Here is a 14672-nt window from a genome sequence, read left to right on the forward strand (position 1 = left end):
AGGATGTGGTTTGTTATGCAGGGGACACTGCTTGGCAGGATCTTTATCTTTGTTCTCTTGACGAGTAGAATAGGTAGACCTGTGTGAAGAATCTGTATAATGCACATTAGTCTTGTGAACTGCGACTGACATTTTGCGGGGGTTAGGTAGAATAGGAGTTGAGCTAGTCAGTGTAAAGGCAAAAGTAGGATCATTCCTGGTCTTAGCTTGTTGGTGCACAAAGTCCACAAAAACAGAGAATGGTGGAAATGGCACGTTGTGGCGCTGCTTATATTTGGAAGCATGAGTGAGCCATTGCTCCTGCAGATTGTAAGGTAGCTTTTGCACTATAGGGTTAATGCCTCTGGCTGTGTCGAGGAAGGCAAGTCTTGGTAAGTCTCCCTCACACTTGGCTACTTGAAGCTCCATTAGTAAGTCACTTAATTCTCTCAGTCTCTGATAGCTTTTGTTAGGTAACCTAGGGAAATCATCAATTCTTTTGAATAGTGCGCTTTCTATTATCTCTGGTGAGCCGTAGCACTCAATTAATCTATCCCAGATCTTGTTAAGGCCATTCTCAGGGTGGTTAATATTGATCACTCTTATCCTTCTAGCATGTTCAGCGGATTAAAAGGTCTATCTCTTCGCTATGTGAAAGGCCTAACCCTCTGATTACATTTTGGAAAGAGGATTGCCAGGCTCTGAAGCTCTCAGGGCGATCATTGAACTTTGAGAGTCCATTTGTGACCAGCTCACGGCGAGCAAGAAACTTGGCAAAGTCTAATGTGTCTTGATTGGCTCTAGGAGATGCTGTTTATGTATTAACATGGTGAGTAAATGGTGCGTGGTCATACCTGTTAGGATTGTATGGTTCCTGTTGGCTTGTATCATGCCACTTTTGTGTGCGGGTAGTTGTGCCTTTGTTGTAGTTTGCAGATTCAGACACCTGGTGTGGTTGAAGGTTGTCCCTCATGGGTTCCCTGTATCTCGAATTCTCTTGTTTGCAAGTTTGCAGTTCACTGTTGACTAGTGGGGGCACTGCATTGTGTGTTTGGCTTGTTTCACTGATGAAATCTGAATGTATGCTTTGTACTGATTGAGGTTTGCTGTCCATTTTGGATGCTTGATTTACATATTCTGATGTGCGTTGCAATGAATTCTGCGATCCAAGCTCTGCGTCAGGCACATTGATCCTCTTTATATTAAGAAGTTCTACAGACTCTAAGAATTGTGCTTCGGCCATAGCAGCTGCTGCCTCCTTCTCTGCAGTGAGCTTCTCACTAATTGCTTCAAGGCATTGTTTCTCCATATCTCTTTCTTTATCCAGACGTGATCTCTCTGCATCTAGATGTGATCTTTCTATTTTCAATTGCATCTCTTGTTCAGCAAAGGTGGCCCGCACTTTTGCAGCTTCTGCTTTTGCGCGTGCCATTATGGCAGCATTGCTGACAGATAAAGATTTGGAGGAACTAGAGACTTGGAACCTTGTTTTGTATGAAGATGACATTTTCTGTGACATGATGATGGAATGGAAATGCTTGACTGTGTAGAGGCTGCTGTATTGTAATGTGCAGATAACTGAGCTGACACTGTAGCAGGTCTCTGAGTAGTCAGGGTCTTGGGACTGTTAGGCTGTTTGACTGTGCAGGGACTGTTATCTTGCCATATGCAGGTGGATGTACTGACAGTGTGAAATTCCTGTGTAGTCAATGGTGGTACTCCTATTGCTGAGCTGCCACGGTTAAACTGTATAGAAACTCTTGTGCTGTCATATGCAGATAGCTCTGGCTGGCAGTGTAACAGATCTGTGAGTTTGTATGTGTCCCACTTGCTGACAAAGTTGCTGACTAAGTCAGATATATGCATCACACGCTGAAGGCATGACATCATTGTTTCTCAGACCAGTGTCTGAACTGTTTTTTACTGTTATCTACTTAGAGTTTAAATTTGTGGTATCACGATACCAGACTGGGTGGAACATGCCTTCAGCATAGGGTTTGTTATGTTACACTAATTCAGATTAGCAGCCCCACCTAGTGGTCAGGACAGCAGCAGTTTAAATCTGATCTATTTTGTCCTTTCTTAACATTCCATAGCAGTCTAGCAATGCATTCTGGGCTAAAGGAGCTTTAAGCAGCCATTTTCCTTTTCACATGGTCCCAGACAGTCATCATTACATATGCTCAACCTGGTACAGCATCCGATGGTGAGTTCTAAGCTTCAACTGTGCCATAGATCTGCTTAGCCAGTTATGTTATGCATGTTAGCTGTACTATGTGACACTGTAGCCTATAATTTGCATACTGTATGTTTCATGTTGTTTGCATATCCCATGTTATGTATATGTTCACCTTGCATTCCCATTTACATATAGTAATTGCCTTTCATTGTTTGTTTACAGTTTTACCATCACTTATCACTCATTATCATCGCACACATGCGCACATATATTGTACGTGCAGTACAATATATATTTATATATTTATATATATATATATATATATGTCTCTCATACTTGCCTACCCTCCCGATTTGGTCGGGAGCCTCCCGAAAATCGGGTGCCCCTCCCGGGAAGGCAGGCAAGTCTCCCGGCAGCTGCCAACCCCTCCTGCCCCCCACCGCAATTACAAGAAAATCCCCGGCGGCGGGGGGCCTGTGACACGAGTCATGCCGAATCGCGTCATTTTGGCCCCGCCCCCTGCTTCACACTGCCTGTAATATCGGCGGGGCTAAAATTACGCGATCATGTGGCTCCACCCCCCCGCTCCGCCCGCAAACTGTTGTAGCCTGGCTGGCCCCGCCCCCATTTGTTGGCCATGCCCCCCAGTCATGCCGATCTGGTTGCTCCCTTCTGGAAGGGGCAGCCAGATAGTCGGCAAGCATTATATATATATAGCTGCTCTGCCCCACACGCACTGTATGCAGCCAGGCTCACTGTAGACCAGTCACAGTCTTGCGAGATTTGACTTCATAATCTCACAAGACTGTGCCTGTCACTGCAGTGAGTCTCCTCGGCAGCCGCTGTAGGAACAGCTGAGCGCCCGGGGACCGCAGCGGACACAGCTATGCTGTACTCCCTTTTGTAATTAGTAGTAGCGGCCAGGGGTCGGGTACAGGGTGTGGGGGCCCCCTATGTGTGGGGGCCCCGGGACGACCGCTCCTGTCGCCCTGCCTATAATCCGGCCCTGCCTTCTAATGTCACGAAATGCATTCACATTATACGAGACTTAAATAATTCTCCCTGGGCTTGCACCTGATTTTAGCCCTGAATTTACCCTTTTAGACAGGGTACATATTTAGCTGAACAAAACGCCATAGTAGTTCTCTAACATCCATACACAGTGGTCACTGCCACAACCTATCATATTTAGGGCAATAGGCCCCAAAATCACTTAGCTTACAAATGTACATACTGGCACACATTATGGGGGCTATTCAATTCAGTGTGATGTTTAACAGCACCGGGAATGAGTTCCCAGAGCTATTCATTTGTCCCCAATGCACCCTGCACTTAAGTCAGGAGATGCAGATTATGGCACCTTAATGGCGGGTGTTTAATTGCGGTAACCTACTTTTATCAATTTAAGTGGCAACCGCAATGCTATTAGCACATGCGCTAAGCCTGAAACCCTGGTTTAGTTGGATTTCTGCTCGAACCTAAGGAGAGTCTCTATGGAGCACCTAAGGAGCAGAAATCCTCTAGTTGGGGTTAACAGCACAGCCAATTGAATAGCCCCAGGAACCCGGAGCTATTCAACATCGCACTGAATTGAATCACCTTAAGAATTCATACCCCAATATTCAAAGGGTTAACACAGCCTTCCCTAATACACACAGGGCTAGCATGGTCAAGCAATAGTTCTCTTCATAAAAAAGCTTATGAATTTGTTAGTAACGAGGACAAAACTTCTTACATTTTAGATTTAATATTAAAAGTTCTGGACATTGACTATAGTAAAAAAACATAATGACAGTGAAATACAGTCATAAAACAAAACTGTGATAAAGATTATGCAAATGTTACACGGAATAATAAGGTAGACAGCTCTTCAATTGTTTCCGGAACTGACAATTTTTTTGTAGCATTCAAGATTTTTTTTGTAGCATATTCCCTTCAGAGATTTCTTTTTCGTTCAATGTTTGTTTATATGGGAAATAAATCCCCATGGGGACAATTATAACTTGTTCCGAATATATATTTCCTCTGATTTCCCACGGTTGCCCATTCAATAAATTTTATCTCCAAGACCTCAACACATTTGCATGTGACATCTACATTATAATGACAATAATAAGCATTATTCTAGAAGATACATGACTACAGTAACTTGCCTGCACAGCTGTTATTTATAATTGGCTCACAGATTTCTTAAAACGAGGAATTATGAATAAATGTGCTTTGAAGGTTCATATTTCTTTTGAGATGTGTATGGGCTGCTAGTACTGTATCTTGTGTATGTGTTTAGCCAGCATATGGATTCCACTAAGCTACACCTCCTAGTTAATTGGCAGAAATGACACCTGCAGATAATCCTATAGCTAAAGTGAGGGGAAATTAATTTGAAATTCAGATGAACTGGCTGTCTGGTTTCTTGACTGGGATAAGCTGACCTAGGGCCTCATATATCAACGAGTTTCATCATTCACAACGAGTGATAAAACTCATTGCGTATGATGATTGTGCTCCAGCCAATCAGCTCCCAACTGTCAGCTGTTTGAAAATGACAGTTGGGAGCTGATTGGCTGGAGCACCATTTATCAGACGTAATGAGTTTTATCACTCGTGAGTGGTAAAACTCGTTGATAAATGAGGCCCCTCATTCCATAGCCAATTGTCCATTTTGAAAAGGCTAACTGATTTCACCGGGATGTAGTTAGTATGCCGGCGGACGGGATGCTGGCCATCGAAATCCCGACGTCGGAAGCCCGACTCGGGACTAAAAATAGACGTCGAAATCCTGACGCCAGACTACATCCAGATGCCGCAATGCTGACAGCCGGCATCACGAACGAAGGTACACTGAGGCGTCTTAGCTATTAGCCGCAGGGGAGGGGGGGGGGTTAGGTTTAGGCACCATTTAGGGTTAGGCTTTGGGGGGGGAGTGTTAGGGTTAGGCACCAATGGGGGGGGTTAGGCACCACTGGGGGGTTAGGCACTAAGGGGGGATGGTTATGTTTAGGCACCAAGAGGGGGAGGGTTAAGTTTGGGCATGAACTGGGAGGGTTAGGGTGCAGGGTGGTGAGGGTTAGGGTGCAGGGTGGTGAGGGTTAGGGTGCAAGAAGGGAGGGTTAGAGGGAAAAAGGGGGTGGGTTAGTATAGCTACCTGACCCCTGTCTGGATACAGAGCATCGGGAAGCCGCTGTCTGCATTTTTATAGCAGGCATCCCCACTGCCGGTATTTCATACCCAACCCGATTTCACCCCATGGGGTGATCCTGGCCATAGTCCAAAAGTCATTGATCGTTTTGCTAAATCTTTTATAGACCAACATATTTTGCTACTATGGGCCATATTCAATTAGCCGTGAAAATGACAGTTTTTTTCGCCATCACTGAAAAAATTATGGTTAAAATGGTTTAAACATATTGAGTCTGATTTTTCCGGGGACGGTATGGATGCATCAAGTGTTCTAAACATTGCATGCGGTCGCAGCAACGGTTTTTAAAATTGCGTTTTTACTACACGAAATTATACTTGCACCCACATACCCGTAATTTCCTGGGAAAAAAATAGCTTTCTATCATTTTCAACGATTATTATGTTTTTTTTAATTCATCCAAAATTTGCGCGGTCCTTTTTCACCAAAGCACGCATTTTTTTTGAGTAATTTATCATTAGGGGTGGGGGTGTCCAAAGGGTTCTGAAAGAAATCTCCACATTTTTAGCCAAAAATAGGGATTTAGTATTTTTTTGTCTCCTGGTCTGGGATGAAGAAAACTTTTTTCCAGTTTGTTTTTTTTCTCCATCTTCGCCTGTTTGCCATTTTTTTTTTATCAGATGGTTTTGCAGAAAGATCTCAACCGCTCGTGTACGATGTGATACACATCGTATGTACTTTTGCTCATCTGCGATCTGATGTACGATCTACGATGTCCTTGGCCACTCCTCTCCGCCATTTTGTGTCAGACATCGTGGAGAAGAAGAAAAGAACAAGCAGGATAGATCGTATGCCAGTAGTTGGCTTGATTCATTGTTTTCAAGTGAGTATATACATCACTGCTCCACCAATGTGTATAATAAACCCACTGCCCCACCAATGTGTATTAACCTCTGCCCAACCAATGTGTATTAACCCCTGCACCATGAATGCGTATTATCCCATGCCCCACCAACGCATACCACTGCACCTACAATGTGTTGTTTATAATACACAACACCATGCTTCTTTTCCTCCTAGAATTTATTATAAACTCTTGCCAGTTAGAAATATATTTTATATAAATCCAATTTTATTAAAACATTTTAAACCATATAAATGCATTTATAACATTAAAAAACAACAAAACCTTAACAAAACCATTTAAAACCTTCAAACATTCCAAATCTAAAAAATTTTTTGTAAACTAAACGCATCAAAACAATAAAAGGATAAACTTTTAAAAATATCTTTTTTTTTTTTTTCAAACAGGAATGTCACGTGCAATGGATAAAAAATTCCTAATGGATTTTATACAAGAGTTCCATCATCAGGAATGTCTGTGGCGACTTAAAAGTGCCAATTATCAGAACAAAACCATGAGAGCTGCTTCAGTCCAGGCACTTGTGAATCTAAGCAAGCCCTATTATAATGAGGTGGATCAAGATTGGGTCAAGCGCAAAATTCAGAATTTGCGCACTGTTTATGTCCAAGAGAATCAGAAGCAGAACGAGTCTCGGGCATTCGGAGCAGGGGTAGCAGATGTGTACACAAGTACACTCTGGTACTTTGATCTCTTAAAATTCCTCCATGAGCAGGAGCCTCTCCACCAATCACAGGCCTTATTGGTGGATACTGTACCTGAGGAAGCTGCAGGGGAGAACCCAGACAATGTAGAAGCCTCCTCAAGCGAAGTTGTAAGTTTTAATACACTAATTTCTATTACGTTCACAGGCAAATTAAGTTCATTTTGTATCCTGTCCTCCTGCCACGGTACTGCCCCCACTTCATTGAAGTAGGTCAGATATTGTTCTCTGACCTCTTTAGCCCTTGCAGTCCCTGTTGTCACCAACAGTGAGGATGGGGCTACAGAAACCATCGATGGGGTCTCCTCGTGATGTTCCCCGTCATCAGGCACAGCTGTTTCTGAGGCCATACTGTATCCAGGTGCTTTGTTTCTTAAGAAATTGTGGAGAACACAGCAGGCCAACACAACTTTATCTATTTTCTCCACACGCAGGTTAATGCTTGTGTGAAATATCCGTAAACGATTGCTTAATACTCCAAATGTGTTTTCATCTACTCGCCTCGCCCTGGAAAGACTGTAGTTGAAAATGGTTTTGTCATATGTCAGGGCACGTTGTGCATATGGCTTCAGCAAATGCTCGTGAAGAGCATACACCTCATAAGCCACAAACACAAAGTTTAGGCTGTGCTTGGTTTCTGTAGTTGGCGGCAGGTTCAGGCGTTGGGATGCCAGTCTCTCATAGGTTTTCTTAAATGAACCCCCATCTGAAGCACAGCCATTTTTGCCCACATCCACAAAAATAAACTCATAATTTGCGTTGACAACCGCCATGAGCACTATACCGTTAAATCCTTTATAATTGTAGTAAAAGGATCCGCTGTGGGCAGGTGGATTAATCCTGATGTGTTTCCCGTCTATGGCTCCTCCACAGTTCGGGAAGTTCCATCTACGGTCAAATTCCTCTCCAATGGTCTGCCAGTCCTTCACTGTTGTCGGGAACTAGAATAAAGAAAAAAATGAATTAAACCTTTGTAAAACCTAAATTTAACAGTAATCATTTCTGTCTTTCCTCCCAACAGCCTCCAACACCTAACCTTGACTTGATGGTCAACCTGCAAATTCCCTCCCAAAGCTGCAGTGAAGCCGAAGTAATAGAGGTCTCACAACCTACCCCTAAACGCAGGAGATACCAATGCAAGAACCCGGTTATGCAGGATCCGCTGTTAGACCAGGTCAAGATGGCTTTAAACAAGCCCCGTGATATGTTCGACCACCTTGGAACACACATAGCGAGCATGATCAGAGAAATGGTGGAGAGCCAACAAATTCACTATGAAACCATAATCCATGGGAGATGCCAAAATGTAACCAGCAATACAAGGCTGACAGGTGAGCCCGTCCACCAGACAACGATGCAGCCCTGCTATAGGCCATCTGCATCCCAGAGTTACCCTCCGCTGCCAAATTACAAACCTACACCACAAATGGGGCCATCCCCACCCCAACCAATGCCCCTTCCCAGTCAGCCATTGCCACAAATCAGTAACCCCTCAACATCCTCAGCCAGTGTATATAGTGGCATGCTGGCGGAGGATGAGCAAGCCAGCCAATGGTTTATTCTTTAATTTAAAAATAACTTGTTGCTAAAAATTATATTTGTGTCTTCCTGCAAATGGAAAAAAGTTTTATTCAAAAGTACCTGCTGCATGGTATGGGGTGTGGATGATGCGGATTGGGCAGGTCCACTATGCGCATGGCGCAAGGACAGATAGTTGGTTGCCGGAGCCTCATTCTGTCCTTGCGCCATGTGCTTTTGGGACTGTTCAATCTGCCATCTGACACACCAGATACCAAGCAGCTGGTTTTGGGCGACAAAGAACTGGCAGATATTGTAGTTTGTACATAGTTATATACTATTTGTTTTTCTAAAACAAGAAAAAGCAGCCATGTTGGTTTTGTCTTTTACTACGCAAACATTTTATATAAATATACAGCCATGTTGGTTGATTTTATTACACACAGTGTATTTAAAAAAATAAATAAATAAATACATTTTTGGATTTCACAAGATAAAAATGTGTAGTGTTTTTACTTACTTTGAAGTAGTCGAACTTCAGGACATTGATAATGGCCACACAGGTGTCCGGGATGATGTGCCCCAACGCCTGGGCGGAAATTTGGGTCCTAAACTTCAGGTCTTCAAAAGACCCTCCGGTTGCCAGATACCGCAGGGTTGCCACCAACCTCTCCTCAGCCGGGACGGCCATCCTCATATTGGTGTCCTGCCTCTGGATAATGGGGGGTCACCAGATGCAGCAACTCCTGGAAGGTGGCGTCATCCATACGCTGGAAGTTGTGATAGTCCGGCCGGGTTATTCTCCCTAAGCTCCATCAGCAGGGGCATATAGGAGCGAGTCTCCTTCCTTGTCAGCCACTCCTTGGTTCAGCAGGACCTCATCCTCCTCCGTCTCTCCTGAACTCCTTCACCTTTCAGCCTCAGATAGCCATAGACTGGCAGAAGCTTATAGCGATAGGAATCCATCAAGAAAGCGGAAATCACACTTTGTAAAGGCAAGCCTTTAAAACTAAGCAAAACACACTAGCAAAGTACAACGTTCAGCAGGGTAAACCTAGCCTCACTAGTCACTGAGCAGAGTGTGCAAAAATCTTAAAATGGCTGCTGCCTTTATAGCCACTAGATAAGCCCTCCCCTACTGACATTCCAGCAGATTAATCGTGTCATAATGTGCTGCATACGATCAATTGTATACGATTTGAAACCGTATACGATTGATCAAATTGTATGGTCTTATGTGGAATCTTTGCATTTTAAATACAAATTGTCCTGTATCTGAAGGGAAGAATTTTCAAGGGAAATCGTATACGACTTCAGATACGATTACAAATCGCACCGTGTATGGGGGCCTTTATACAATGGCTCAGTAATGCTATCTATTTGCTAGTTTTTGTTTAAAAAATACTGTATCTGTAAAGAAATGAGCAGTTTTATAGCTAATTAAAATTCTTTTTATCTCTGCTGCAGAAGTGTCTCAAAGTGTTTATTAAGCTACCTTGGACGCCTTCTTTTCTTCTCTATGGGATTTCATGTTCGTGTCATTGGCAAACCGGCCAGTTTCTCTGAAGCCCCAGTCTTTGTGGTTGCTCCACACTCTTCATTCTTTGATGGTATCGCAGTCATCACATCGGGGATGCCTTCCACCGTATCCAGAGCAGAGAATGCTTCAGTCCCCATATTTGGCAGTAAGAGACACTTATCTTTCTTATACAGATTGTTGCTCACATGTGATGTAAAGCATTAAACGATCAGCAATTGCTAGCTTTGATTGCCCATACATTATTGTACTTTGTGATGCTCTGTTTTGTTCTATTTAAGGCACATGCCAAAACATATAGCTCAGCAGCTACTGGCAAGGCAGGCTAAGGATACTTACGTTCATACACATATAATCACAAGTTGCCTATACAAGGAATCACAAGTTGCCTATACAAGGCTGTGTTTACAATATCGGTAAACATGTCTGTGCCATACTGATATGGGGCAGCAGATAACTGCTTTTATGTATTCTTGTTTAATAGCCTTTAATCTGTCAGATATACAGATATATCTGCAGATCACTCCATATATCTGTAGATGATGGTCGTTCATACACACTGAACAACCATCATCTATATGGCAGCCCGTACACACTTGCCGATGGACAGATATGTCTGCAGACATACTGTATCTGTCCATCGACTGTGCAGCACAGCCAATGTGATATGTCTGTAAACGACGTCGTTCACAGACATATCGTCTGTACACACTGTCCGATGGGCAGCAGATATTTTGGCCGATCAATTCATCGGCCAATATATATATCGGCCAGTGTGTACACAGCATTACTTTATCAAACATATATGTATTATAGTGAAATCAATAAGGGTTCCATTCATCAGAGCTGTAACTAGACTTTTTGGTGCCCTGTGCCAGAAAGAGCATTGGCGCCCCCCTCATTTTTCAAAGGGACATAATGCACCCAAAAAAGGGCCATGGCTTCATGGGGAAGGGCCAGGGAAGAGATAGGAGAGACCAGGGGATGCTGGGGAAGAAATAAGAGGAAGCCACAAGCAAGAAAGATAAACAGAAATTTGACAGGCCCAAACAGCGCCCCCTGACCTGTGGTGCCCTGTGCGATGGCACCAACTGCACTACCCTAGCTACGGCCCTGCCATTCATCATAACTTCATTTCTACAAAAGCAGGTGAAAAATACACATTTTCACTGACTTTTGTAGAAATTAAGGATCAGGACTTTTCATTATACAGGTAATGCAGGAGATATCACGGATATCTGCTGCTTACATTTTAGCCCCGATCTGCCCGCTGTCCATATACACTAGTATAAGGACCTAAATTCATCAATATTTTTGGGGCTTGATTGTGGGAGCATTCGCCATCCTCAGACGGCGTTTGCTCCTGCACCCCCACTTCTTCCCAATGGGATGGAGTCCCAGGTTGCAAAGAAGGAATCCTTTCGGGTCCCCTTGCCCCTGTCCAGCTCCTTCTACTGGACACCGGGGTTTTGTGCACCTGCATGAAGACCAATTTACGCAGGCGCACCAGCACTGCAGAGTCAGACCAAAATGAGCAGTGAAGGGGATGGTGGAGACAGTTGATTTTTGGATCAGCTGTCTCCACATCGGAGCAATGTTGGATTTCTCCAATTAATATGTATCCACTGCTGCTACCAGCAGTGAGTTGGAAACTTAATTATCGGGGGCTGTCCAGCCCCCGATAATTAACATGATGAATGGACCTCTCGAGGAGAGGTCTACAATAAAAAGGGCATTATGTATATGGGTTCACTTCATTATAATTTTTATGTATCTGTGTATTCACTCACAATACCAAGCGCTAGCTTTATATGGGTTGTGCCCAGGTGTGATTTAATATTGACATTAATTTCACAACAAATGTTGGTAAATATCATATAAATATTCACAGATACATTAAATTAAAGTCACAGTCTGGCAAGCCGGAAACTTGTTTTAACATTTGTCCTGGGTTGGGAGGGAACTGTGGACAAGCCATAAGGTGAAGGGGGCACAGATACAAGATCATAAGCAGTTTAAAGGCTAAAGTCATAACAACATTCAAAGATATAACATTTTTGAACACCGGGCCATATTTAGAGATGAATGGAGGTGCAGAAGCAAGTCGTAGCCGCTACTGCAAATTTCTACTAATGTCACAGCCGATGGGCTTACTACTGAGATGCCCACCGACTGTTGCTCTAATATGCTGTGGTGTGTTGAAAGTCTCACTGGGTGGACATTAGCCCCAGTCATTACACAGGAACGCCTATCAAAATTGCATAAATCTCCATGTAATTCTGATATGTGTCCGCCAGGGGGTAACCTTAGGGATGCATGTGCTGTGCATCTTGGACGCATTCACAGATTTGGATTTGGTGTATACAATGATCTGCTGTGTGGCTTTTGCAAGATTATTGTAGGGGGTATTTGGTGTGTTTTTTGTAGATTACATGCAATAATCTGCCTCTGTCTATTTCAAGGAATGTCCCCTTCTTTACCCTTCCATACAGTTGCCTTAACCAGTTTCCTGGAACACCGTTACCTTATGAAATCCAGCTGAGAGCCAGAAATCCATACTTGTTGTGCCCCATATCCCATGACATGATGTCACTTATATGATCAAGACATTCAAACCTAATAACTACTCTTCCTTGTTTCAAATTAATTGTTCAGATTATGCTCGTGAATTTTTTTTCTTTTAAATAAATGGTGGTTCCAGAACACTTTATAATACTGAAGGTGATAAAAAAGAGTGGGCAATCAGGATATACATTACACAGACTTCTGTTAGCCGGAAATTTCGTCTGCATCATGGATAAAAAAAATAACGTTTGGGCATTTTTATGTAGTTTCTGAATCTCTACATGATCATTCCTTTATATTATGGTTGGCAAATTCTGGCTTGTCCAACCATGCTTTCCATATAAATAGAACAAATGCACACTTGCCAACTCTCCCTGATGTCAGAGAGACTCCCTGAAATTGTAGCAATCTCCCTGACTCCCTGAAGTGTCTAGCAATCTCCCTGATTGCACCTTACCCCCATTATGAAGTTGTTATATTAAAAAACAAAAACATATATACATTCAAATGGGATCATTACCATTGGTATAATTTCCTTGCATTGGTTATAATGCACAGTGATCCCTTTGGCTACATTCATTTACTGAAAAATACCAGTGTGTTCTCATCAATAAGTGGATCATACTGAGCAACTACTACTGCTTTGGGGCTCATTTACATTTGGATGTAGATCAATTTTATGACACACCTCCCAGATGTCGCAATATACGTCCACTTTACCGCCGCACTCATAGGTGCTGCTTTCACAATCTCCATGAAATGATTTTTCAAAAGTAGGCAAGCATGATCGAAGGGCGGCTCCTATTTGTAATACTGTAGTTTGTAAAAAGGAAGCCAAATTTTAAATTAATATGGAACAACATCCACCATAGTGGCTCCATACTTTTGATTCACTTGGATGGGCCTATAACTGTTTTAAAACCATAATTTTTGCTTGTGTGAAGTGTCCCAAGGTAAGTGTCCCCTAAACTATGCCACCTAAAATAATAATGTCATCTACAGAATGAATGTACAAGCCAAACATCAAACAAGAAGATAAAACTCAGGGGTTTATTTACTAAGTGTCGTGTTATAAAACCCGACACTTCCGATCGTATTTATGCTCGAAATTTAAAAGGCTTTTACTAGCCATGTTTTGCTAGTGAAATCTTTTGCTCTTTTAAATTTTGGGCATAAACACGATAGGAAGCAGTGGGTTTAGAACCATACGCTTAGTAAATAAACCCCCTAGACTTTTTTACTTTAAATATGACATTTATTTTAGCATACTTGTATTGCAGGGATTCTTCGTGTTCTTCAGCCTGTACTGGTGTCGCGGGTAGATCCTGATTCTCGTCGAAACACTATAAATGAGATAACAAAACGAACTACATCGGGAGGAGAATGGCCACAGGTTTGAAATTTAATATGAAAACTGATCCAGACACATCACGGAAAATTAAAGGGGCCTATCCATTAGCAGATAAATTTGAACGATGAACGATTTATCGTTAAGTCGTTCAATTTATCTGCTAATGGATAGGCTCTGAATGATCAAAATGCGCACTCCCGTGGGCCGACAAATTTGGTCTTTTGTCTCTCCAACATGTTGGTCAATTATCGTTTATTGTTGACAGATATTAGAAATATCTGTATCGGTAAACGACGAACGATTTTTTAATGCAAATGAATAGAAACATAAAAAAAAATCCATTCCCGGAATGATGTCATGCAAAATCGTTTGTCGTTTGAAAAAATCTGTCATGTACATGACAGATATCTGTCACAGCAGCCCAAGGAATTTTCAAAAGATAAATCTTTTGTCTTTCATCTTTTGAAAAGATCTGCTAATGGATAGGCTCCTTAAGAGTCCTTGTGTATTGTTTGTAACTGTGTTTAAAGTTTCTATTAAACTGGCAAGTGGCATTCTACTGCTAGGCGTGTCTTCTGAGAGCTTCAATGGTCTAAATATTCTCTCTCTTCACTGTTCCTACTGCTTTCCTATGTCAAGCTACAGTAATGTTGTTGTTTCTATTATTTCTGGGCCTGAATCAGCAGAGGACACACTAGCTGTCGCAGATGCTAACATGAAACGGAAGCAATCACTGACAGTCTGTTGCTGAACTACAAGCAACATCGCAGACCTGTACT

General features: G+C 42.5%; 1 protein-coding gene across 5 annotated transcripts in view; it reads left to right on the forward strand.

Annotated features, from left to right (window-relative positions):
• The window catches only part of LPCAT2 (lysophosphatidylcholine acyltransferase 2), a 167482-nt gene that overhangs the window by 47770 nt on the left and 105040 nt on the right, over window positions 1-14672 (forward strand). For 3 of the 5 annotated variants that reach the window (XM_088471843.1, XM_088471848.1, XM_088471849.1), the window contains 2 exons: window positions 9908-10125; window positions 13823-13935. In XM_088471843.1, the coding sequence (XP_088327969.1) occupies window positions 9908-10125; window positions 13823-13935 (331 nt within the window). Of the gene's footprint in view, window positions 1-1921; window positions 2186-8130; window positions 8254-9907; window positions 10126-13822; window positions 13936-14672 lie in introns of those variants that run through there. The other 2 variants (XM_088471847.1, XM_088471846.1) reach the window with 2 other exon arrangements.

This window comes from Taudactylus pleione, unplaced genomic scaffold, assembly GCF_031769625.1.
Source record: "Taudactylus pleione unplaced genomic scaffold, aTauple2 ptg000117l, whole genome shotgun sequence".
Taxonomy (NCBI): domain Eukaryota; kingdom Metazoa; phylum Chordata; class Amphibia; order Anura; family Myobatrachidae; genus Taudactylus; species Taudactylus pleione.